Source organism: Elgaria multicarinata, chromosome 6 (assembly GCF_023053635.1).
Source record: "Elgaria multicarinata webbii isolate HBS135686 ecotype San Diego chromosome 6, rElgMul1.1.pri, whole genome shotgun sequence".
Taxonomy (NCBI): domain Eukaryota; kingdom Metazoa; phylum Chordata; class Lepidosauria; order Squamata; family Anguidae; genus Elgaria; species Elgaria multicarinata.
Genome location: NC_086176.1, coordinates 44,454,897 through 44,482,871, shown reverse-complemented (window position 1 = coordinate 44,482,871; position 27,975 = coordinate 44,454,897). Strand labels below are relative to the sequence as shown.

Here is a 27,975-nt window from a genome sequence, read left to right as displayed (position 1 = left end):
CCAAGTCTTTGGGGAAGGAGTTCTTATCCAAGATAAATTGCCAGAGCTGGAAAGGGATCTACAGGCAACTTTTCTTTGGGTTGTCCAGTAGTTAGTTAACCAGAGGAAGCAGGTTAGATGTTACTAAGTGACCCAACACACTTTCTATGTGTGTAGTGTAACTTGTCTCATTTGCCTGATCCATGTGGATTATTTTATTACTATTCCTTTATACAGAGAGGCACTTTGGGCATAGTATAAGTTCCTGTTATTTGCACTATAACTAAGAGAACATGGTTCATCTGTAAAGGGGCTGCTGTGCAATATGGACAGGTTTAGAGGAAGGAGGATTTTGCTTTTAAGACAAGAAGACCACATATTCTTTGGGTTGCTTTTAGCTTCATAATTTGATGACATTCTATTAAGACAAGTGCTCAAAGAACCAGTTTACTAACTGCATTTAATGAAATGAAATAAAATGTGCTGACTGCTGAGAAATCCAAATTTAACAGCTGCGTGAAAGCAGAGAACAAGTCCAGAGTTTAAAACAACAACATTTGATTAAAAAAATGTAGCGTTGAAAACAGATTCTCTTTGGAAGGTGATATCAACCATTTTCCTTCCTCTTTGTCACAGTTGCTATAAAGGCATCTTTAAGGATCTCTTTATCCAAATTCCTGCCTATGGACAGAAAAACATGAAAAGAAAAACATTCTTAATGCATTACGATATTTTGTATTATTAAGGAGAACCTTTGTTACCTATCTTATTGAAGATGACAAATCTTTAGTACAATGGACTAACTAGGTGCCTCTCATGTTTGACAGACAGGGAGGGATACATGACAAGGATCACAGCAGGAAAGCAGCCTGGCTCAAAACCCTCTTCTCTAATTTGTTGCAGTAATTTTCCTATCCCACCTCATCCTGCCTTTTGCTTGGATGAACAGCAGAACCCCATAAAGTAGGGACCAAAACTCTCACTCCTCTCCTCCAGCCTTTCATTCAAGTTGGGCAGGTCCAGTTCTGATAGCCCCATGTTCTTGCTTGTACTGCAGCAATATCTGGGGTGTACTCAAGCTCTTAGCGAACAACACAGAAGCTCTTTCATGTCCTGTCATCTCTCTCTCTCTCTCTCTCTGACAAGCTCCTTGGAACCACCTCAGCTACAGATTCTGAGGGACTCCTTAGAGCAGAGGTTTCAAAACTCTTTCAGCCTGAGGGCTAAATTAAATTTCAGAAAAGCTCTTGGAGGTGGGGAGGTTGCACTCCAGTGGCAAACGTGATTGAAGGCAAAAGGGGGCAGGGTAGAAATTACCAAAAATACCAGTATGTTTTAGGTTAAAACTCTTACTGCCAGTAACTAAGCTTTAGCAGATGCATTTTAACATTTTAGAGTGGTGAAAAAATGCACAAAAGCCAGAAAACCACCAAACGATTGGTGGCTTAGGGAAAGAAAATGAGAGCAGGGGAAGGAGACGTGGTCATCTCGGGAATCCCAGAGAGCTGGAGTGGGACCCCCAGGCATGTCGAATTTGGCACCCAGGACTGAGGTTCTATACTCCTGCCTTAGAGACTGAAGCAGAAGTGGCTGCCTTGGACTGGAGTAAGAGAACCGTCTCCCCCACACCAGGCTGAAATGCCTCCGCTCAAGCGATGACGACTTCAGTGACTGGCTCGCTGGGATTACCTTACTTAATAAGAAAGCCTGCTCTAGCAATGAAGCTAATTGCTATTGTTTGGGTGCACAATCAAATCCTAGACCTGAGCTACTTGTGAACAGTGACAGATCTAAATCTTTAGGTGCAGGGCTGCCCCAATCACTTATAAAGTGGAGTGGGGGTTCAATTTTAAGAGAAAAGTGGTATGTGCTGGGGAACGTAGAACCCATCTCCTCACTCATTAACTAAAAGGATATCAAAGACAATTTCATTGATTACCTTCATGTTCTTTGCAGAATTAGTGATTTCATGCAACAGGCATACAAAATGCATATATTCCTCCTTACCTATTAAAACCAACCTATTTGTTCGTTCATCGTCCTCTTTCCATCTGACAGCGGTTTCCTCTAGATCATAGAGCTCGTGAACACCTTGAACTATAACCTGATAAGGTTTGTCTTTAATTGACACTAGCCCCTGATTGAAAAGAATATAAATTAGTAACTGGAAAATGAAAGCTTCTATATATTTGATTTGATGTGTGATAATGCTATGTAGGCAATACAAAAAATAAAGCAACATATTCTGGTGTTCTATTTAAATACATCAAAAAAGGAACTGGAAAGCAGCGGTGGGCAACTGCAGTAGATCTCGGGGCCATTTTCACCCCCTGGATCCCCCTCCCTGCAGGCGTTTCTTTTTTAATGTGTTCACAATGGCTACAGAGCACCTTGCATCACATAGGAAACTAGGCTGTAGATTCTTCCCAGAAGTCCATGGCTTATGATCTTATTCAAATTGGGAAAAAGCCATGCTATAGGCCTCCATCACCACAAAGCTAAACCTCAGAAGAGTCTCTCAGTGTTCAGTTGCGATTGCTTTAATTTAAGGTGCAATCATATAGTTAGATCTCTCCCTCCAAGGTCATGACTGTGTCTATGGCCTTGGAGGGGGGAGATCTCTAATTAGAGAGCAATCCTATGTCTCCTAGACAGTGTTTGAGGGTGTCTGAGGATTTGCCGTGTTCATAACCACTTTTTTGCCCAAGCCAAAATAAAAAACCCCAATGCTTCTGAAGCCAAGTTTCGTAAAACTAAGTACCGAACCTTGAGTCTTATGACTTCCATGGGGTTACCTCTCTTGTCTTTGACATTTTTCTCCCACAACAGATTCTACAAACAGAAAACAATTTTTAAGAATGATTCCTGAAAAAATACATTAAAAAAAAATTAAGATCCTGTTTACTCATTTCCAGAGCAATGTTTCCTTTCCTATGCAGATCAAGCTGGGTCTTTGATGCAAAGTATATCCCACTTACTTGAACAAACACATTTAGGTTTTCTTCAGTTGCACTTCCTAGTACTTCAAAAGTGGATGTAACAATACTCTGAAAATAGATATGTAAAATATCAGCACTTCAACTAGGACAACATAATGATTTAAATATTACATTCTCAATTTAAGGCAGTGCACAAAAGAAGTATAAATTTAAACCATATATTACACAGAAGAAAAGAGAATGATATAAAATGGAAATAGCAACAATCTCAACTATTTACTCCCTGAATTGGTATATTCTATAATCATATGTATGTATTTGTTTTTGTAATAACCTGGAATCCTTTCCATTCCTAAAATTCAGTAACTAAGGATATACACAGCTTCAGGGTATAGTCACAGCAGATCCATACACCAATTCTGTGTGTTAGCTGGAATCCCGTGCTAACACTTGCCTATCAAATATTACATTTGAAACCTTTCAGGGGATGTGCAAGGCACCCCTCTTGATTTCTATCCATTTCTGTGCCACTTAACAGCTTTATTGAGCAATAATACTATGCTGATGCAACTCCACATGTCATGATGTTACTCATTCTGACCACTTATTTTCTATTACAATACAGTACTGTGCAGGCCTCGTAAAACGAGAGCCAACCTTTTTTTGTTTTGTTTTTTGGCTAACTTCCATAATTTGGGGGTCTTTTGTGTTTCCTTCCAATCCTCCTAAATGCTGTAAAGAACTCTGTAAAAACAAGACAAAACACTCAGGCCACAAAACATTAAAATTGTAAAAACATTAGCAGTAATTGCTTTGGAATGTGTAGATATTCAGTATATGCCATGAAACTATAAAGTTTTCAAATGAAAAACAAAACCAGATTTTTAAATTTTTGCTTTCTACTGTATCTTGCTGTAATTCCTCAGATTTGGCAGCATGTGCTTCCTTGCATCCTAGGATGACTGATCAAGTTATGAAGTGATAAATGACAAGTCAGATGTAAAGACATTGTATGTGCAAGCATACAATGACCTCTAACGAATCGTATCTAATGTGGAAGTCCTGCATGGATACACAATAAAATGTTACCTTATCTAAGTGTGGTTGTGGTGCCTCCTCGAGCTGCAACTTCTGCTGCAAACTTGGAATAAATATGATACATTTAACATTATGTTAAACAGAAAGAAGTATCTGTCATTCCTCTTGTGAATATAAAATGCGTTAAAGAAACATTTTCCAGGAATTAAGCAGAACAGTTGAAAGTAAATTGGCAAGGGTAGGTCAGAATATACAGGGAATACAGTAGTTAAACCAAAAGTTGTTGCTTAAATAGATTCTTCCACTGTAATGGCCTCTTGTACTGTTAAGATTGTGCAACTTATACAGGTACCTACTGGTTACTGCCTGTGACGTCACTGATGAAATTGGATTCATATGCATCCCAAAGCACAAACCCAACCTTATGGAGTTAACTAGGCTTTGTAGAATTTATCTTTTTGCATAAGTATCCATTCATCTTTTACCCCCATCCCTTTTCTAACTATGATGATGGCACCTTGAGATACCCATGGCAGTTCCCAAAATTAGGTGTTTAACAGAGACAGTGATGTAAGCTGAATTCTAAAATGGCATCCACATAATTCCAAATAAAAGCTAATACACAGCTGAACAGCGTAAAATTAAATCTTACCTTTTTCCTGACACACTATCAAAAGCATGCAGATCTAAGACATCAGAGATATCAACTCTAAGGAAAAAACAGAATAAGTTCATTTCCCCCCTCTTAAAGCATTTTATGCATGTAACCAAACTGCATGAGCAGAAAGCTGCTTGCCAATGGGTTTTTTCCTGCCCTCCTTCTCTCCACTGCAGCAACCTTCACCTTTTGAATATCTCTCTTGAGAATCAGGGAATGCCTGGGGTGTGGTGCGGGTGTCCCTTGCAGAATATATAATATTAAAAAGACAGTGCTGCAAAACAGGGAGAAAGGAGTCCTATAGGACTAGTATGTTTTTAAGTTACCAGCATGTTCGCAAGAGCTTTGCACACATTAACAGCATTACAAATCTGCTCTTTCCTTTATGTCCAGCCTTGTTACATTCAATAGAAGAAAAAGCAGCATGAACAAAGAGTGTAGGAGCTGAAAAAGCATGTCCCTGTTAAGAGCAGCAAGGAGCCTTTGAATCCTTAAGGCTCTAGTCAGAAGTAATGGGCAACCATGATTTCTTGTGAGTTTTAGGCAAGCATACTTCTCCCTCATCTTCTTTTGCATTTGTGAGGAAGGCAAGGTTTCAGTTTTAACTTAACCACATTTCCCTGAAATGTCCAGATTCAGGGAACTGTGATTTGGTTAAACCATGATTTCAGAACAAGCCAGGATCTGAAACCAGTTTGATCCTGGCTTATTCTCAGTAACCATAGTTTAAACAAATCTGAGACCCCCAAATTTGGATGTCATAGGGAATTTGGTTAGTTTAAAATGGAAAGTAGAAGTTTTTGATCTTCCCCTCACAGGCATGAAAAGTGAGAAGTGGGGAACACACAAGCCCAAGGCTCACTTTGGGCTTTCTCTGGGAAGTGTTAAATCTCCGTTGTGCAAGTGGTGGTCCTCTTTGTGCAAAGGAATTGGTGGGATACACCACCTGTGCAACAGAACCTGCAGGACACAAGAGAATCGGAGGCGGGAGGGCATAAGTACCAAGTTGAAAAATGTTTTCAATAAGCAACTGCAAATAGCTTTTGGAGAATATTCTGCTTTGTGGACACCTTAATGAAATCATCAGATCACAGGAATTCCTCTGTACCTCCTCAGTACCTCCTAACAACTTCAACTGCTAGTCCTGGATGATGAGCAATTTTGAGAAGTGTAAATAAGTATCCAAACAATATTAACAATACTTTTCAAAGAGTGTCATGCTGGCAGAATAGTTCTGATCAACAACAAAGAAGGCAATAAATGTACAATGCAACCCCATCTTCTAAATAACAGTGCAATGCATTAAGAAAGGTGCACAATAGTACTTCATAGTCCAAACCCCCTTTAACAGAATTTTAAAAGTTGGGAGTTTAAAGTTGTTGAAGCTTTTTAAACACATTCCCTCTTCCTACCTGAACAAAAGAAAGAATCACAGAGACAATAATCCATATAAACTAACATGACAGTCACTACAGAGAAGAATTTTGATAGAGCAACTGTTTAGCAGCAGGGCACAAAGCCTCCAGCATGGTGCAGCTTGCAAGCAGAATTTCTAATAAGTTATATCAAAGGATCTGTTAACAGGATTAAAATGTTTGGAAATGCATGATTCAGCTGGTGACCTTTTTAAAAAAAATTCAAATAGCTGGTGTTACTCTTAAGTAGATGCACTAATAGAAAATGTTTGCTTCGCTACATTTTAATGTTATCATCAGGTAAAATATGGGCTTGTGCCACATGACATTTGATACCCACCTGATTCTCAACCACAGAAAAGCCATAAAATATATTACCTTGTAGTATTCCATAATGGCTGAAGGATATAAGGAAGAGACCTGCACTGCTACAGAGTACTCTGTTATATTTGTATATGATACTAAAGGAAATCCTTCCCAAACAAATCAGATAGTTGCCATGAAAAATATTTTGAAGGCTTTTAGATGGGGATATCAATTTAAAGAATATTCAAAAACTGATCTGAAATCCAATCAAAACAACAAATTATATGGTTTCATAATGCCTGGGATATATTCCATGTTTAATAAAATCCTCTTTGTTTTGTTTCCTGGGTTTACCTAAAGACTTTTAATGGAAAGCATGGCCTGGCTGAAGAAAGGCTCAATAACAATGTTTGAATAATGCAGGGATAAGACATGTAAAGCCCTTAGATTGCACTAGTCCTGCTATGGTCCTTCGTAAAGTAGAATAGACAACAGAGTCTACTTGCTTTCCCTACAATCTTCATCTTCCAGGCATCATGGCTAATGAGAGAAGTTGATTTGGTACTGTCTGTGGGCCATATGCTACCTTCCTTGGTAAAAGAGGTATTTAAGAACAATATGTAGCAGTCACATTATGGAGAAAAAGTGGCAATAACTAATTCTGCTTTCCGTTTTCATTACCTTGATCGCCGAGTTTCTAAAATTTTGGTAAGTCCATTTATTGACCTAACATCATTGAAAGAGAGAGGAAAAAACAGAAGGTTAGCGTGTAGCAAGAACATTTGGATTCCATCATATGTATATATGAACCAACCTACAACATTTGAACCATTATAGGTCTGGAAGCATTATGGTGCTTGAAGCAGACAATCCAGTGTAATCTGGTCCTCTCCAAAGTTCAAGGGATGTGAAAATTCTCAAAGATACACATAACACCAACATTCCCATATACCTTGTTCAAAGTTTGTGGGAATTTGGACTAGGTAAAAGGTGGTTAATGGCCTAATAGTATCACACTTCACACCTCCCTGGATCCTTCAGCTAGATAGTATAGTTTTGTCTATGAGTTTCTCCAGTTTCTTAGATTGTGGGTTCTTGGAGAAGCAGAATTATCCCTGCTCTATCAAGAAGAGGCTGGAAGCTTCTGCACTATGGCAGCATATATGTGGCTCTGTAAGCTTCCTTTTTTCAGTGCTTAATTTCCAATGAGGGAAGCCTGTGAAGTCACACCTTGCTAAGAAAGTTAAAGTTAGCATATTCGCCACAGCAATCCAACAAAGCAGTATGTAGCTTAAGAACCCTGCAGCTCATCCTACGCATTTAACCTGGGTACATCTTCCAAACCTTTCTCTACTTTCCACCTCCTGCTCTGACAACCTCACCTAGAATTTCAAATGAACTCCAGAGCACCATCTTCACTAGGGAGCATCTCACCCTAACTCTTGTGTCAAAGCAGAAGTACTATCTCAATCTTCTGACTCTGGAAATCCAGGTATAAAAGTTGCATCTTTCTCCATGAGGTGATGAACAGGTTATCCCTATTCATTGCAGAAGTTGTCAGAGTGCCCAGAGCTGACATTTTCCTGGCTTTACCCAGGTGCAACAGGGACATCTCAGGACTGGAAGCTTCACTTGGGGTGCTCCCAGGTGAGTCTTTTTCGTATCATCAACCTGTGTATTCCTGGAATTTTACAGGAGGTCCATACATCATCATCTTTAATTTGTAACCCTCCTCTGTTTTCCCACCACTCCTTCTGACATTTCTCTTATCACAGAAAATCCGTTAAGAAAGAAAAGTTGGAATTACCACACAATGCCTTCTGACTCTTAGTGCTAAAAGCTCTTCATCTGGAAGCACTATTGGTGCCTGCATTGCAAGCTTTGAACTGAGGGGAGGGGACATGGCTCAGTGATAGAGCACCTGCTTTGCTTGCAGATGGTCCCAGGACCATTCCTCAGTGTCTCCAGGTAGGGCTAGGAAGGAATCCTGCCTGAAACTCCAGAGAGCTGCTGCCAGCCAGTGTTGACAATACTGAGCTGGTTGGCCCAATTGTCTGACTTGGGCCTAATTTACACCAAGCAGGATATTGCACTATGAAAGCAGTATATGGTATGTGTCAATAGGCCCCAACAGTTGTCAGTGCACTTCAATACCACTATAAAGCAGTAGTGTGGCTCCTTTTATATACTGCTTTCATAGTGCAATATCCTGATTGGTGTAGATTAGGCCTCAGTGTAAAGCAGCTTCCTATGTTCCTATGACTTCAGAAGCCAGGCCAAGATGATAGGCAGTGAGGTGGTAAAGAGCAGCCCCAGTCCTGGCTGAAGTTATGTGGCACTACTTGACAGTGGCTCATGGGATACTGAGGGTCAAAATGTACACTCCTAAATTGTCCCCAAATCTGCTGTTAGAGTTGTGCCTTCATTCCTCCATCACAAGGCCACAAATGCACTTTTATATCACTTTTAAGGATCTCAGAATAACCCGAGAGAGATAATTGAGAGAGATAATTCTGCCATAAAATAGTTTTTATCTATTTAAATATTGACACTGATATGTAAAAATATAAGAAAAGGTTATGCAGCTACTACATAGACACCATGAAGCCTGCTTGTCACAAGCAAAACATCAAGCTTGTAGCACATAAATATGGCTGAGCACCTTCAAACAGAAGGGACATCCTTTCTTTTGAGTCCTAATACATTTTGTCACAGTAATCATGCAATCTGAAATTCCAGTTGCTACCAGCCATAGGAAGGAAACAGTAAATATTCAGACAAAAAACCACCAGCCACTATAATTTATTTATGCTTACCTGACAGCAGTTCTCAGTTTCATCAGTGCTTCTTGTGAAACCAAATCAGTCTTATTGACGATTATAAGATCCGCTAGCGCAATCTGTCTACATGAGAAAGAATGAATAGACAGATAAATGGGAAGCACAATAGCACACTCTGGATTGTCTATTAGTGCAAGTCTGATCTTTTTGATCTTTCATCAGAAATATTTATCAAGACTAGGATTCTGTTATGATGCTCTTTGCAAATAAAAATAAGCAAGCTTCAAATTCAAATATTTAACATATACATCATTATTCCAAAACCTGGGGATCTTAGAATGTAATCCCAAATGCACTTACTAGGGAATAATGCCTATAAGACCCTATGGGGTTTACTCCCAAGTAGAAATGCTAGGATTGCGCTCTTAACTAATATTTTACAAGAGGTAGAGGTAGGTTTTTTTAAAAAAGCAAATCTCATTACTGTAAAGAAAAAGAGAAGCGAAACCATAGGCTAAGAGAAAAACTTTACACCAAAGAAACTTTTAAATAAATAAAGTAGAATAAACCTGTTCTCTTTTTTCTGATACAATACAGTAAGGTAATGATCCCAAGACCTACTTTAATTTTATCAAAGGTTTTAAGTAAATGGTTTTACTTTTATCTTTGAATAGGAGACCCAATCGCTATACTAATATAATAATAATCTACTTCAAAAGTCTATAGTTTCAAAACTAGTTTGGCATGGGTGTGGAGAGGCTGTTATTCCAGAAATATAAAGTCTCTTTGGGTGCACAGACCTAATTATGAAGTACATCTATGAATCTCAGCTGAAAGCTAGCTCAGTGGCTGCATTTAAACATCATATTCTTGATCCTCAAAATCATGATTTGGAAGATTAGGAACCAAATCTGTGCTTACACAATTCCTCCTCGCCTTGCACGCTTGGCTTAATAGAACACTTTTTGGTTTGATCCAACAACGGTTTGCTTTTATACTGAACCAACAAATTGTGATTTAAGTTATTCCTCCAAACCAGGATTATAAACCATGGTTTGATCTTGGTTTGCACTTTTGATCTGAACGACTTATTTGAACCACAGTTTGTCAGTTTGGATGACGCAGAAAGCTGTGATTCTCATCAAAGTATGAAGTGTACTATTAAGGTAAGCTCGTGAGGGGAAGGAGAAGGGAGCCTTGAAGCATGGAACTTATTCCTGATCCTTCAACACACAGTTTGGAAGATCGGGAACATGATATCTGAATGCAGACAATGTGTTAGAGCCCTGATTTAGAGCTCACTATAAAACACATGCACTGCTAAAACTCAGATCATATAGACACTGTTGAATCAGAACTGGATTCAACACTATTTTCATAAGAGGTTCATATAATCCAAACATTTAAAAGGGTTTCACTGAGTACTACAATCTCAAATTCTTCAACCTTTTTCATTCCCATAGTAATGTCTAAGTTAAGATTAATCTTCAAAAATATCACAAAACAAGTCCTTACACTAGACAACACTACAGAGTTAACCATTCAACCAGCACAACTAAGGTCAATTTTAAATATTAAAGCCTGTGTGGAGGCTGCCATGAAGTGCTACCATCCTCATAGTGACATTCTACTTGGTAGACTTAATGTGCAAAAGTTACTTAATCTGTAAGTGTGCAGTATCTCCATACCCGCACTACACATCCCAGAAAATCACTAGTGGTGGTGATGGAGACACTGCGTGAATCTGCACCAATGTCTGGGGTAAAGTCTAGAAGTGCTCTGTTCAATATGTAGAATATCAGCATGGAAAACACTTTTCAACAGACTTCACGTAGGGGCTGTGATATACAAGCTAGCCCTAACAACCTAATCTTGAGCATGTTTTATTGGAAGCACATCTCATTGTATCCAAAGGCAGACAGGATTGCAGCCTCAGATGAGGAAAGGTGTGTACTTGAGGCCACACTGTTAATGAGCTGTAAACTCTTAACTGTAAGAAACTGCAAATGCAAGGAAAATTTATTTATTTTAATTTTATTTATTTATTACACTTATATACCGCCCCCATAGCCAGAGCTCTCTGGGCAGGTTACAGAAATTCATGTTATATAATCTGTAATTATAGTCTATTTCTGTAACTGAAGAGTACAAAATTTAGGACACCATCCATCTTAGGTTATGCATTGATAAGATTAGTTAAAGAGCTTAACCTTTCCTCCTGAAAAATATGGGGCTTAAAACAATGTAAACTGTTTGTGTTCAGTGCTACTTTATGTTTAATGCTATTTCAGAGTGCTCAAAACACTTTAGATACATTAGCCTTTTTTTTTTTTAGAAAAACCCAGTCAAGTTGGTCAGTGTTATTATCCATCTACTGCTCTTGCTGATGAGGGGGCAGAGATTAAGAGATGGCAGCAGAACTAAGGTACACTTAGTGAGATCATGACTAAGGTGAGATTTTTAAACAGGGACTCCCTTTCTCAATTTTAGCCACTACCCTATGCAAGTTATTAATGGCTTTGCAAGTCTTTGTGGCAATAGAGAAATGCTGTTGCCAGCTCCCTACAACATGGAGTTGTAAATCAGGAACAAAGATAATACTAGAAATTGCTTTTAACCCACTAGGACTGGAACACAGAAATGAATTCAGCAGAAACAATGCACAAAACACAAAACAGACAGAAGTAGCGAGTCAGGTCTACAACCTGGACCTCAAATTGGCAATCTCACTTTTTGGTCAAAGCCTTTTTACAGTGCCAGGCTTCCCATTAAATACATAGCTGAAGATCTAGACACACAGAAAACTGGAAATGTACTGATACCTAGCTGCTTCATTGATAAGGCCACTGGGTTTTTCTTCTTTCAGGTGCTGAACAAAGGTTAAAAGAACACAACTTTAATTGGGGGGGGGGAATTACTAATTCACTTTGTATATCACACCACTGACAAATACAGATGCCACATTATACAGCAAATAACCAGAATATCATTTTTAGAGTACAATCCTTTCAGGATGGTCATAACCTTCCAAATTCAGAGGCTAATGACCATCCAATGCAAAGCAGGGGGAGCCTCCTCCTACTCTGAATTTTGGCTAGATGGGCTTTTTTGTCTGTCTAGCAAAGCAGGAGGGAAGAATGCTGGGGAGGCCCTAGGATACATCGTATGCCGGCCTCCCCAGTCCCCTCCCTGCCCATCAGCACACACACACACACACACCTTCCCTCCTGAGGTTGCCTTTGTGACCTTGGAAAGGAAGCTGGCATGGTTCTCTCTGAACTGGCTCCAAGGTCAGTATGCCTAAAAGACAGCATGCTAGTTAGAACTAGTTGAGGCTCATGTTGTCCAGTTTCCACAATCATTATCATAGCCTTCCCCAACCCTGGTCCTCTCTAGAAGTGTTGGACTACAACTCCTATCATTGCGTAACCAGCATGGAATCATGCTTTCTGGGGATAATTGACACTGTAGTCCTACACACCTGGAGGGCACCAGGTTGGGGAAGGCTGGGTTGTAATATTCACAGAAATTTTGATCCATCTCTTAACACTTCTGATTTCTTAACTTTAGAGTAAAAATTATGTAGGCACTTTTTGTAAGGAGTACAAAATCCATGGAATTTTGTAAGGAAGACAAAATCTAAATAAAATTAATGAAACATGTTATGGTTCAGTAAAGTACTTATACAGCAAAATCCTATTCGTGCCTACTCAGAAGTCAGTCCTATTATGTTCAATGGGATTTGTTTCCATGTAAGTATGTATAGAACAGCAGTTTAAATTATTAATCCATTTAGTTTTCAATGTTCAAGGACTGTAAGTATGAAATGAGCTTAGAATTCCACATAGGCATCAAGACACAGTTTACTATGTTAACCGTCGGCACTCTTAACTATAACAATGGCATTTTGTCTACAAGGCAATTGCTGCTATCACCTAATAAAGCAAGCCAGACTTAACAATTGAATGCAGTTTCTATTTCAGAACTAATCAAAGAACTTAATTAACTGCAGAGGACCTGCAGTTTGTAATTGGTCTGGAAGGAAATATATGTATTTTCATTTACCAACAGCAATGTTTCAATATTGAATTTGGATTTACATATTCTAATATAAACACACATTTTTCAGTAAACATGTGAACGGAAAAAAACATCTTTCAGCTAATAGCAGTTGCTAATACTTGAAAAAAGAAAAACTTATTGTATATGATCTATTTATTTTTCTGACTTTTCCAGTGAAAATTGTTTTTTGACTAAATGGTTTGAAGACGTTGTGCAATAACAAGAGGACTGGAAAAGGACCTCTCTTTTGACCTTTTCTCTGTTACTCCACATTCATTGATTCTTTTGCATGAAACGCTGTCAGGCTTTGTGAATTTGCAAAGAACAGCATCAGTGGCCTCAGTTTAGGTCCTCAGAGTTGTGACCTATCATTGGAAGTTGTCCAATCGTTTGCCTTTTGATTAAAACATGAATATTTCAGATTGCTGGGTGACAATCCCATTAGAGTGATAGTCCATGATATCAATTACCACTTCAGTTTCAATTTGGCTTGCTAGCCACAGGGTACAATTTCTCAGCTTTACATGGACTAGGTTGGATCCATGAAGCGTGACACCTCTAAATTGCTGCCTATTATCCCAGTGTCATTGCTTGTATTGCCTCCAGAATTCTTTAAATCACAAGCCAAGGCGGAGGTCAAGCTTTGAAACCAAGGGAATTGGACAAGTTCACAAATTCTCTATACAACGCAAAAGTTATTTATCCGGCATATGACTGAGAAAATTTAAAAGCTGTGATTGTACTGACAGCATGTCAAGCTCTGTACATGTTTACTGATTTAATAATGGAAGAAGTTGCATTGAATTCCAAAGAGGTTGTACATTATGAATTTATTATTTTTTTAAAAAAACATTTTGCAGGTTTTCTTTATTTGTTTGCTAACGGGGAAAAAATTACACCTCTGTATCAACAACAAGGAATATGTGCTAATGTTTGTGTAACTTGATTCGGCAGAAAGGCTTTCCTTAATATTGTGACTTGTAAAAATTAAGATGTGGAACAGGGCTAAAATAACTTTCAATATTAATTTACTATAGTGAACCAAAGAAGTAGTTGGGCAAATAATGATGCTCCATAATTACTCAGATATGGATAAATTGCTTTTATTGTAAGGCCATGTTACACAAAATAGAATTCTTACGTGATTATTTGTAAAAAATATATCATGTGGCAAAGGCAAAAAGTGGGAGCACAGTTGTGACAAAGGAGGGATTTGATATTGGTTAAAATGGGACATAGAATTATAATTGAAGGGTTTTTAAAGTTTTAAAATATGACATACTTCATGAGTGACCCTTACGATGAAATTAATTCAATGTCAAGGAATCGTATCTTCACATGATCTCACATTGCCAAAGCAGCTGAGTTGTCTACTGCAAGGCAAGTAGCTACAACATGTCCAGAAGCAAGTCACTGAAAGCAACAGTTGCAGAGCCTGGTTATCAGCACCACAGCTACAACTTGACATAGTTAGTGAAGGCCAAGAACACAAGGTCATCAGTGACAGTGATTCAGCATTCTGACCTCCAGCCACTTGCTACCATTTTCTTGGACAAATGAAGTGAAATTAAATGTCATTCACATGCTACAGGGCGTAGAAACACTAAAGAAAAGCCCCCTTCCCATCTTTTCCTCAGGTCTTCCCCAGACAACAGTTTTATCTATACATATTAAAACCAGTTCCCAGCTTTCTGTCCCACTCTAGTCAGACCAAGGAGTAAAACTGAGGGTGGGGCTATGCAGATAGGTGTGGGCTTGGTTTTTAATGGCTGGTTTCCTCAAGAGCAGGTTTAGTTCTCAACCCAAAAATGCATTCTCATCCTTTCTTGAATATACAACAGGGGTGTTGAATCGCAGACCCAGGAGCCAAGAATGACCCTCCTAGGGTCCCAATCAGGGCCTCCGGGGTTCCCCAGAGTCCAAACCCCTTTTGCTCCATCGCCAAGTGGTTCCTGTTCCCTCCCCACTAATCATTGTTCGGTAGTTTCTCAGCTTTTGTACATTTTCACCCATTCTAAAAAGTAGAAACGCCTCTCCTAAAATTTAGCTACTAGCAATAAGAAGTTTAAGCTAAAATATGCAGGTATTTTGGCCCCGTTTCCTTTTGACTTTGGCCGTGCCCACTACTGCAATACGGCCCCCAAGAGCTTCTCCAAAAGTTATTTCGTCTCTTGGGCTGAAAGTGGTTCTGTACCTCTGATATAAAAGCTGGATTGCTATTCACTCCTGTGGGGAAAAGCGAAGTCTTGTTCTTAGAAATAACACTGCAGTGAAAGCAACTGACACTGAAGTGATTCCACCCTCACCGAAAGTCCCACAGGGGGCCTCCGCACCTGAGGCCATTACACTATACAGGCGCTTTCTCTGCACATACTCCACCTACACTAATGGTTGGCATTTTGCTTACACAATAAACAAGTTGCTGATCTGTTGTTTGTGATTCAAGCATCTTTTCTCCAGCTAGCATGTCTCTGCCTGGGAAGCCACATTAGCCCAGTACTCAAAGATCAAAGTTCATTACTGGACAAAGTAACATGAAGACTGTGATTGTACTAGTCTAAGAACTAATGATCTGTTTTAATTTTTGTGTTGTTTGGAAGGGTCCTTAAAGAAACCAATTCAGAAGACAAAGATTGATACTCCAAGATGGAAGCAATGAGGAGAGACCTCGGCTAGGTGGATGTGGACATTACTTATAAGGTAATTAGAGTCATACACATAATTAAGTCCCTAGAATATTTGAAGAGGAACACTTTTTTTTTCTTTTTTCTTTTAGACATATTATTTGCTTCATGATTGTAAACATATTATTTTACCTGCAGTCCATATTTTGCATCAACAACAGATACAATACCTGCAAAAGAAGTTGTAGATAAGAATTTAGAATTGAAGAGTATTAATACAAAAAACATAGCTGCTCTGCATTTTTTTTAAGCAGGGAGTTAGAAAAAGCCATCAGCACTCTAATTTATAGAGCTTAGTAGCTTTACTCACATTCAGTCATGTAGTTTGAAATCAGTAGCAAATATTACACACAGTATTTTATTGAACCCATGGTACACGCACACACACTCATACACACACTAAATACACCGGACTAATTATCTTACCATCCAGATAAATGTCACTTCCTAATTCAGCATCAACCCAAAACATGGAGGCAACAGCACCTAGCAAAGAAAACATACAGGGTACATACACAACCTAAGCAGTTTTTCATAACTAGATGCAACATTTTCAATCTTCTACGTTCCTAAAAGTGGAAGAAGATAGGAGAGAGAGAAAAAAATTCAAATGGCTTGGATCCAACTTTGTCCTACCAGCAAAATGGAAGCCACTGACAGAACAGGACTTCCCCGTGCAGAGGGTCTGGGGTAGATTTGTGTGAGGGGGATGAGAGGACAGGGAATTCCCATTCCACTGGCAGAGGGACAAAGTTGGATCCCAGCCAATGACTCTATTTATGCCGAATTACACTGTTTATTTGCTACAAAAGCGAGTTATTCCAAGGCACATGCAACATGTATTTGACCTGCATTGTCTTTAGTGAAAGCATATGGTTAGTTGCACAGGCACTGTGTTTACTGCACTTAAAACAGCAACTATGTGAAATGGGGCAACGTCTTGACCAGCCTACTTCACTTCAAAAATGTGCATTGATAAACTCACCATAACTTAGATATTACAAATGTCATTGTGAGCTAAGCCTGCTGTACATGTATGCACTTCCCCACTTTCTGCATTTTTCCTCTACATTTAAAATCATGTTCGGGACAATCTTATACACACCTTCTTAGAAGTCAGAATGATGGAAATCAAAGGGACATGCTTCTAAGAACACACATACCTCCATTATGGATTGATAGTGTTTGGTAAATGATGGGTTGAACAATAGAATTACAAGGTCCGAAATCACATATTAGTTTTTACGTTTGGTTGGAATTAACAGTTCTACAGAGAATTAAATTTGTCCCCATCAGCATGAACACCAAACATAATTTGGAAGCATTTTCAAGCAACATAAAAGGACTACATTATTATAATCGCAATGTTTAAAGCACATTAAATTCTCTGGAGTTTAGCGATGCTTGATATAGATTTCCCCCCTTTTAAATAAAGAACAGCCCTGAAAAACATGAAATGGGAGCCTGTCATACCACTCATTTTTTTTTGGTGGAAAAATGTGGAAAGGTTTAAGATTTATTACTGAAGAGTAATGAAATTAGTGAAGCTTCTGCAGGATGTTATATTTTGAAAAATAAGTAATCAAAATTCATTCTGACGTGAGCTGATTCAACACGGCACACATGCCACAACATGAAGGATGCAAGAAACTGACAGCAATGAATGTATTTTATTTTTCAAAAGCTCACAAATCTAGTTGGTGTCGGGGCTGTCTGAAAAAATGAAGCACAAAGGCAAAAACAATGATAGCTAAAGCCATTCTAATGTCTGAAGCTGTCCACCTGAACTGACAAGATGTGGTCTCCCAAGCATCACTGTGTGTCAGGACTGAAATACCTGTCAACTGTTTACAATGATTACTCATGCAAGATATAGCAAGGGCCACAAAATATAATGGTTTCCAGTTATCTATTGATTTCCTCCCACAAATGCCTTAATAGTTTTTCAACTTAACTGAAATAGGATTTGTGTATAACAGGAGCAAAATCAATGTCCTTTCTTTTAAGAAAATTACTTTACCATGACAATTATTTAGCTTTGAACTGGAGAGTGTCAGTCTACTTAACAGGAAACAACTGAATTGCCAAAAGGAATTCTATTCACCTTCTAGCTAACAGCTAAATGAATTAATTAAAAAGGTCCAGAGAATATTTTAGACAGACTTTATTTGTTATAGCTAACGTTTTATTTTTTTGCAATAAATATTAATTGAAAAGATGAATATTTATTACTGGATTGGAAAAAATATACTAAGGTAGCCAACAGCAAGAATACTTCTAAAAAATTTCAACAGTATTATACTAGAATGTGGAGTAGTATTAAGTAATAGAATGCTACTCCCTTAGGAAAGTGGATTAAATCTGAGATTCTCCATCTATAACTTGTAACTGGCCTACACACACTGAAAAACGCTTCATGCAAAATAGGAGATATAGCCTAATCCTAAACATAATTTCTCAGAAGTAAGTCCAACTATGCTGAACGACATTTATTTTGTAATAAGCAAGCTGCAGTCATAAGCACAAGTTACCCACAGTGACTGCAAAGTGCAAGTTTGGTTGTGAAGGGCAAAAATCCTGATATGTTCCTATAGGACACAAGGGGACAATTTAACCCAACCCCACTCTTATGCACGCTCTCACTGGTGTGGGAGCTCACAGATCGCTGGAGACTGTGAATAATGCAAACAACATAAGAAAAGCTAACTTTGCCATTCCCTCCCCTCACTGTCAATAGAGGTCCTGGTGTACGTCAGACCTTTTCTACAGTGGGCTACAACAAGAGTGTGCCATTAACATAGACTCTGCATGAGAAATTTGAAGCAAGCATAATACCTTTTTACTGTGCTCTGAGTAACATTGATTCCTTCATCTTGGACCTCGGACTCTATTGGATTCAACCTAAAACTATTTTTTATTCCTAGTAGACTCTGGCTTACCTAACAAAATGGATCTGAGTGTTTCATGTGCTTGTAGGGGCTATGAGGCTCCTGGGGCATATTTACACATTCCCTGAAATTCTAACATTATTAATCCTTTCTCAGAGAAAACAGTCAGACACACATAGGCCTGTTTCGCATGATCATGGCAGAGCACCGTGGCTTATTGGTGTCAGGTTGACAGTCCAAGCCGCCATCGCTTCTCATTACGTGAAAAACAGATGGGGGTGGATTGTTGGGTTGAACCTCATGGGTTGTTTTAGGGTTGCGGGTGGATTGTCAACTACCCCAAGAACCCACCCTTGCTAGGTTTGCATGTAATGAGAAGCTATGGTATGCCCCCGCAGCGCCCTGAATATTCAAAATGGCAACTGCGGTCATGACAAAAAGCCCCATGGAGAAATTCAGTCATGGTGGCTTCTCATTATGTGCACACTGGGAAATACCATGGATTAGATTACTCCCCACACTCCCTGGGGCTATTTAAGACCTGTGTGTGCTGAGGGGAGGCAGACGACAAACCCAGGATTTTGTGCCATCAGCTCTTATCAATGGCCTGAGACAACTACATTATAGTGTGTGTTGGTGTGTGTGTTTTTGTATCCCTTTTTTTTTCTTGTTCAGTGTTTTAAAATTGTAAACCGCCTTTGGTGCCTTGGCAGAAAGGCTGCATGGGAGTGTATTTAATAAATAATAACAATACTACTAACTGCTTTTTTAAAGAAATACATATGATACCGAGTTATTTCCCAGCAGTCTAGGTATCAGTTTATTATTATTATTATTATTATTATTATTATTATTATTATTTAGTGTGCAAACAGTTATACTAGCTGTTAAGTGCCCCACTTTATAAATCTAGAATGACAACATTCTGTCTTGTGCTGAAGTATGGATATCAGAATGGCTTGACCAGGCAGCAAATATAAGACTCTATCCTCCTCTGCCCTGCCCCATTCACTCTGTTCAACAGCATAGGCCTTGCTCTGGGTGCCACTGACAAATGAGATTCAGCAGATGTCTAACGTGAGCAGGGCCTTTTCAGTTATGGTGCCAACTTCACCAAACGCCCTCACTTGGGAGGCCTACTAGGCACAAACACTATACAATTTCAGGTCCCAGACTAAACCCTAACCCTCTTATAGCCTTTTGTCTAAATTTAACTTTATTTCCAGTTGAGCTTTGCTTCAGTTTTTGCCGACTGATATTTTCACTGGTACTATTACTTTTCGTGCTTGTGCTGGGCTGATTTTTCTTGCTGTTTTTTTTTAACTTGTGTATATGGCTGATTTGTTGTGCTTTACTTTAGTGATTTGTTGTTAGCCTTCTTGGGTTGTTTTTACAAGATTGTGTACATCTTATATAACTAAACAACCAAATACTTACAGAGTGCTTTACAAAAGAATTGCAAGGCCATTTAGCAGCCATTTGCAGCCTGTTCTCCCAATTACTACTGGGCTCTTATTGCCATCTTATTTTACAATGAATACTTATTCTAACCTGAGAGCCAGTGTGGTGTAGTGGCTAAGGTGTTGGACTGGAAAGTCGGGAGATCCGGGTTCTAGTCCCCACTCGGCCATGGAAACCCACTAGGTGACTTTGGGCCTGTCAGACTCTCAGCCCAACCAACCTCACAGGGTTGTTGTTGTGAGGATAAAATGGAGAGGAGGATTATGTATGCCACCTTGGGTTCCTTGGAGGAAAAAAGGCGGGCTATAAATGTAATAAATAATAACAACAACCTGATAATATGGACTGTAACCAACTAAGAGACATAGGGAGGAAATAGTTGTTTTTTTAAATAACTAAACATATGCAAAGCATTTCCAAAAGGGATTCACTATGAGCAAAAAAAAAAAAAAAGTGGTTTTGGAAATGAAATATATTGTGTTCAAATAATTATAATGGGTTGCATCCAGATGTGTCCTTCTGTTGGGAGAACGCTCTTTGATCCAGTATTGGCTTCTGTGAACATTAATTAGGAGGGAGACAATGTCTGCAAATTCCCTCTTTCCCTTGCAGCCCCCCTGTGTCACCTCCTGTGTTGTTCCAGAGGGTTCCCTTAACCCCGTGGAACAATAACAATAATAATAATTTTATTTCTTACCCGCCTCTCCGCCTGGATCGAGGCGGGGAACAACAGTAGGTATAAAATACTAATTAAAAACATAGTATACATTGTTAAAACATTGTTAAAACATCCTAAAAGCATCCTAAAATTCCACTGGATAGGCCAGATCCTGGGGTGTGGATATGCGCACAGGATTGAAGAGGGAAGGCAGTAGGATGCTGCCACCAATACCTCCAACCCCAATGGTACTGACATTGAGTTATTATTTGTGGAGCACCACCAACTTGCCAAGATGATTGCAGTCCAAATTTTAAGGCAGAGCTGATGAACCTGTGGCCCTCCAGACGTTGTTGAATTCTAACTCCATCAGCCCCAGCCATCATGGCTATTGGTCAGAAATGATGGGAGCTGTAGTCGAACAACATACAGGAAGGCCATAGTATACTAGTTTAAAGTGTCCCAAGTCCTTCATTTTCAACTTTTTCTGCAGCAGGCTAACTGAAATTATTTTCATTATTATTCCTTTCTGCCTCAAACAATGCTTTATAGAGGATTTGATCCAACTGGACAGAAAGGCTGGAATTCAATCAGGATATCACACACACCATCTACCACACCCTCCCAGCACCACTAGCAAGATCACCAGCATTGTGCAACAGTGGGTTTGTGCATCAAGGATGCCCTATGGATGAGAGGGGCTGTATTATACCTTCCAGACTTCTGGCGTCTGCCCCCTCATTAATTGCTATTGTGGCAGTGGGGCCAGCATAGGAGAGTTTACTTTGGCTGTCCTCATTTCATGACAATTCCATTCTCTGTTCTTATACCCAAGTTATATTCATAGCGTAAACTGCATTATGATAAACTGAAATAATAAAACTCCCATCTGACACATTTCTCATCCTCCGAAACAACAAAACAATTCAATTCTGCTATCCCAGATTCTCATTCCCTTCCACAAATTATATCTACCTGGATCTGCCAGTCCTGTGGTCTCTAGCAAGATGTAGTCGAACTTGCCTTTCTTCTGCATCAAATTCTCGATAGCCTTCAAACCGTTGTCCCTGTATGAAGACAGAAACATCATTAAAAAGAAGCAAACATATTTGTTCTTATTTATTTACATTTATGTCACATTCTAAATGTAGCATATCCAGTGCTCTGCTGGACTGCTGCCGGCAGGGCGGAAGGAGCAACTGAGGTGATTTTCATCTCTTTGTCCTCCTTTTAAATGGTTTCCCTCTAGACAGGCCTTTGAGCCTGACTAGAGAGGGCATGCTGGCAAGGGCAGGGCTGAGACTGGAGAGGTCATAGTATTCCTCATATCTTGGCCTCTCCTCTCCCTGTCCACTAGGACATCCCTTTTCCCTCCCTCTGAGGCCAAGACCAGCCAGTGTGATTCTTTCCACTACGACTGAAAGGGAGCGAGGGATGGGGAACGGAAGTCAGAGCCTCCCCCCTCCATTTATGGCCTCAGGGAAAGGACTCTGAATAATCCTAAGGTCCCTGAGGTGCCCTCCCAGGGAACATAACATTGCTCTCTCCATGTACTTAACAAGAGATGTACAGAGTAATATTTACTTGTGCATAAGGTTTTTAAAAAATCTTTCCTAAGCTGCAGCCCCCTCCCACCCTGCCATCTATAAATATGTTTAAACAACCCAGCCTGATTTTACAAGTTTGCTTCCATATACCCAACCTTCAGTGCCTTTTCTGCTGGCTTGCATCTTCTCAGGAACGGTTACTGGTTTCAATACACTACTTTTCACTACTGGTCCTACTGATGCTATTTGCCACATAAATGGCTTGACTTCATCTAGCACTGTGCAGAAAGTTTTTTTATTAAGTCAACCCATGAGACATTTTGCTAAATCTTAAAATATAAAACGAAAAAAGTAATAATGAAAAGGTGCACACAAAAATCAAGATTCTTGGTTTTATAATGATTTAATATTCAAATCCTTATTAGCCCAACTGGTTCCTGTTTCAGGAGACCTACTTAATAACTACAAGATAATTAGGCACAAGCTTGAACCGTGAGAATACACAGATTAACACCAAAGGACCATTTTACAACTTTAAAAAAAAATCCTTACTTTACAGAGCAGCATAGACAACCATTTCTGAGCTCCAGCCATTCTTCATAGAGTTCTCCACCTTGACTTACTGCCAAGGATTTTTCCAAGGCACTTCCTGAAAATACAGGAAAAACATATTTTTTTTTAAAAAAAGTGTTTTTTACTGAATGAAATGAAAAATCTCAGCCAAAGAGAGACATCCAAATCAGACTGTTCATCCCCAGCATTCATAAAGTAGAGTCCAAAAATTGTCAGCTTATACAGTATTCAGGAGAAACCCTTTCTTCTCAGATTAAGACTATATGATTAAACGGAGATGCAAAGAGTGGCTGAAAATTTTAATCAACTCCATTTTATTTAGGCTGAGCACTTTTCAGTAACTTCTTGTATTTCACTTATAACTTGCTAAAGCAGATGAAAGGGAGAAATAAGAAAAATAAAAACTCTGGGACTATCTCCATTGCTGAACCTTTCCCTTCAACTAAACAAAGACCATGGACTGCTGTGATATCTGTATGAAGACATGATGTGAAGTGCATTTTAAAAACAAAGTAATTCAAGAAAGATCTAATTTTTTTTCACCATTTCTCAGAGAGGGCCATCTAGATGAGAGTATCCAATAGCAAAGCCATCCCAGCTGAGCAAATAGCTGAAAAAACTGCTGTAGTCAGAATGTTCTTCCTTATGGCATGGCTACATGTTGCAGAAATCTTTTCCTGAACGTTGTGAACTGCTCAGATAGCGTTGGCTATTGAGAGGTGTAAAAATGCAATAAATAAATAAATAAATAAATAAAACGTGTCTATGTTTCCTGAACAGATATCTACCATATTCTGCCAAACAGAGCATGTGCTAAAGATCACAAAGATGCTTTTGTGAAGTTTTCCAGTGAAAATGAATGCAGACACATAGCAATAAACCATGGCTTGCCTGTTTTACATTTAGAAGCTCAAATCAAGGTTTGGTATGATTAATTGAGCTACTGCTAATAATAATAATATGCTCTCTCTCTCTTTGCTAAGCGGGTCTTGGATGAAAGGCTAACCTTGAGTTCCACTGCAGCTATTTGTCCTTTGGAGTAGTTTTGCTTGTGAGAAAAAAGATAAACCCCTATTTTGACTCTCGTCCTAAAGTAAGCCAGAAAATGAGCCTGTGCCTGCTGCATTAGGGTGATACCCTAAATTTCCTTTTGCAACACCGGAGAGAGTGAAACTTTGAAGATGGTATTAATTTTCTCAATATATTGTTCCCTGACATAACGCAAAGTATTTTGGGGTGCCTTGGTCTTGAAAGGTGAATTAAGACCCATAGGCCTGCTCCTGGAAGAGATGGGCACTAGTTTGTTGACAGAGATCAACATGGCTGCCTTAATCTTTGGACTCTCTTGGGGGCATGACTCTGGACACTGTAATGATGAATGCCTGCACTTCAAAATTTAACATTGCAGCATCAGCTATCAGTTCTGGCTCTTCACCCCAAAGCAGGAGAAGTTAGGGTGCAACAGCAGCTTCCAAAGTGATTGCGTGTTTTGTTTCTGGTCATCTAAAGTCACCTCTGAAAAGACAGTTATGCTGTATGCCCAGCTGTGATCTATTAAGAACAAGGGAAAGAATTTATTCAATCTAGGAAGAGGGGACATATCACTTTAAAGGTCAGCTGACAATACCTGGGCTCTTCCTTCTGACAGTGAGGGATGTGCAAACTGTTCTCCTTTCCACAGATTGTTCTCCTTTCCACAGATTGAATATTCTATGTATTCAGCCTGCATGGATGCGTCTAAATGCTAACTTAACTCCCAAACAATATGCTAGTGAACAGGTGCATATGGGTCTAAGCCCAAAATTGTGTTTTGTATTCTTACGAGAGAAATAATGGAGTTTCATTCCTCAAGGATGCAGATGTGAACACTCTTTTAAGAACATTTTCTATATTAAAATGCAATCCTAAGGGATCGACGCTCTATAGACATAGGGCTCTGATATTAGAGTCCTCCATCTACCCTATGCTCTACTAGCTAAAGCAAAGCAGGAGGAGCATCAGAGGATTTTATAGGCTCCCATTCCTCCATTTTGTTTTTTTAGAGATACACAGGCCTCTGAGCCTGTCCATCTCTTTATAATTCACCTGGAGTTGGGGTCAGGAGATGGAGAGGCTTGTGGATGTGGCATCTACACAGCCTCTCTGTTCCTCCCAGCTGGCACATCCCTTTTCGCCCTCCCCTGATGCTGTTTTGAAGAGAAACTACTTTCTATGGTTGTTATGTGGAGGGTGGGGAACCTCCACTTGGATTTTTCCTCCCAAGGTCATAGTTGTGTCTCTGCTATATCCTATGATCTCTGAGATATTTTCCAAGGGACAATAGGATTGTTATATTGGACTTTGATATTTAAAACTTCTTTTTCCTTTTATGTGTATTTGTAGTTTTACATACCTTGACCAAATTCATTTAGAATAACTGCTATTCTCTTGTTATGTTGTTCTGTCAAAATATAATTAAGAAGAGTAGTTTTCCCAGCACCTAAAAGACATAACAAACTTCATTATGCTAAAGGCGAAAAAAGAAACAAAACCTTTAGAATTTAGAGATAAAAGCATGTTTTCAAAGAATACTATAAGGAAATTGATAATCAATGGCTATAAAAGTTAATTTTAATTTCTGATCTCTTCAAAAACAATAGGTATGCCATCTTAACTTTCATTAACACAAACATTGTTGTATCAACCCAGTTTCAGAGTCAATTGTATCCTAAGAAAGCCATATAAATAAAATACCTGGTGTGAGTTATTAAGCATGATACCATTTGCAAGTAAGAAATTATGTCTTCACTGAGAACTTTCCTTTTCCAGTATACTTTACAGAGTGAAGTACTATACTTGCACACAAATCATCAGGATCAGCAATATCTCACAATGTAAAGCACATAAACCTACAAGAACAATGTGTGGAGTCTATTCGGACAATAATTACAAATTTACTGAGTTCACTTTTTAAGATTTTAAAATATAACAATAACTTTATGAGCAAACTAAGTGATATATAAAATAACTTTAGGAACAGAAAGGCTGCTTTATGTTCCTAAAGCAGCCTTCCCCACTCTGGTGCCCTCCAGATGTTTTGGACTGCAGCGCCCAACATTCCTGACCAGTGGCCATACCGCCTGAGGCTAATACGAGCTCAAATCCAAAATATGTGGAGGAAAGCTGTCTTAAAGCAACAAAGTAGCTTTAGATCTGTAAAGAGCACAAAAAATCAAATAAAAAAATCAAATATTGCTTATTTCCTCCAACATTTTCTGTTTTTCTGAAAACAACAAAAACACTTTTATCCCATGGCTTTAAAATTTCTGGAAATTTTACATCTCTTTAATCCTGCACCAAGTAGGGGGTTGGACTTGATAACCTAAATTGCCCCTTCTAATTCTATGATCACCATATCCCACCTTATCAATAGTACATAGGAATCAAGTTCATAGCACACAGAGTATTTTTAAAAGGCCTTGACTTTAACCTAACATTCTTATGTGAACTTTGCTGTACTCTCTTGTACAAATTTTATATAGCCGACATGCAAGACAAAATACACATGATGAATCTTTGATGTAAGATGAGCCTACATAAAACAAAGCAAAGCTGCATATAACAATAGAAACTCTTGACTTTGATGCCCCACAGCAACAATTCAGCATTCAAGACCAACTAATTACCTAAATACCCTGTGATAATAGTAACAGGAATCTTAGAGGTCTTGCTAGATGGGACGTCTCCTCCTTCACTGTCATTTATTGGAATCAACTCAGGGCAATCCTCTTCTTCCTCTATAGAACAGCCTTCCATCCTTCAGTCCCTATAATCACCTGCCAATCCAAAAACAACAGTAAAGAAAATTTCCAGAGGGGTAACCATGTTACTCTGGTGCAGCAAAAACAACAGAGCATCAGAGCTCAGGATGCTCAGGGCCATTAAAATAGGAGTAGGCCTTTTTCTCAGTAGCTTATTTTCCAATGGCTGGGTCACTAGGAGTAGGACTGGGTGCTCACAAAAGCTTCTCTTTCCCCCACAATAGTGAAAGGCTGCCATCCACTCCTATGGAAAGAAGTCAAGTGCTGCACAAGACCCCTCCACTGCAGTACGGACAAAACTGGCCCTTCACCTTAGTGCTCATTGACAGAGATCGCAGGAGGGGCAATGTGTCCCTATACACCCTGAAGGTCAAAATGTGGTCTGTAGTTTCCCAACATTTGCTGTCCAGCAATTAACAACTGCATGCCAGGCATGAACTCAGCAGGGCCAGCTTTCCCCAGATGCAAGGATCAGAAAGCAAAGCAAAGACTGAAAATCTGATCACAGGAGCAGCTGTGGCCCAAGTCACTCCCCTGGCTTTCAGTAGATATCTCAGAGGCTGCAAGCCAGCAGAAAGTGGGCTGACGTGCTTCCCTTTCGTGAAAGACTTCCTTAAAGAACTTCTGAGTAAGAAACAGAGAAAACATTTCTGAAGCATTATGTGAATCTAGGACAGCTTTCCCCAAATTGGTGCCCTCCAGGTGTGTTGGACTACAACTCCCATCATGCCCCAGCCAGCTGGGCATAATGGAAGCTGAAGCCAAACACATCTAGAGAGCACCAGGATGGGGAAGGCTGTCCCAGAAGTACCATTCTAAGGCTGCAGAGCCACGGGCAATTCCTGGCTGCGTAAGCCCTACTGAACTCAATGAGACTTACTTCCGAGCAATCACGCATTAGGATCGGGCTGCAAATGCTGCACGCGTGTGTTATGGGCGGCGAGAGAGCAATTCCACAATTTGTACCATTGCTTCCTCCCCCCACACCCGCTTTTAATTGCCAGAAGCCCTTACTAGTCCCACTTCCTCCTACCTGCCATGCCACCTTCCACTCACCTACAACTCCTCCCTCTCCGCCTGCAACTTCCTAGCGAAGTGAACATGTGCGCACGCGCGCCTCAGCAATTTATCTACCGAGTTCGTCCATCCCTTCCCCCGGCCTACCAAAGACCAGATATTCCACATCT

The 27,975-nt window shown here is 39.4% G+C and overlaps 1 protein-coding gene across 4 annotated transcripts; it reads right to left on the bottom strand.

Annotated features, from left to right (window-relative positions):
- Positions 1-420: 420 nt before the first annotated feature.
- LOC134400757 (zinc-regulated GTPase metalloprotein activator 1A-like) lies at positions 421-27,975 on the bottom strand. 4 transcript variants are annotated; one of them, XM_063129298.1, is made up of 16 exons: positions 27,953-27,975; positions 26,654-26,803; positions 25,381-25,467; positions 22,968-23,064; positions 21,844-21,935; positions 16,288-16,347; positions 15,994-16,031; positions 11,938-11,984; positions 9,152-9,238; positions 7,017-7,061; positions 4,609-4,665; positions 4,008-4,059; positions 2,958-3,026; positions 2,746-2,811; positions 1,987-2,116; positions 421-660 (listed from the first exon to the last, which is right to left on the bottom strand). In XM_063129298.1, the coding sequence occupies exons 2-16, from the start codon at positions 26,781-26,783 to the stop codon at positions 587-589; spliced, it is 1,131 nt and encodes a 376-aa protein (XP_062985368.1). In that variant the 5' UTR covers positions 26,784-26,803; positions 27,953-27,975; the 3' UTR covers positions 421-586. The 4 variants fall into 4 exon arrangements, with proteins under 4 accessions (XP_062985368.1, XP_062985367.1, XP_062985369.1 ...); XM_063129297.1 differs by lacking the exon at positions 27,953-27,975 and adding an exon at positions 27,845-27,922; XM_063129299.1 differs by lacking the exon at positions 27,953-27,975 and adding an exon at positions 27,822-27,845.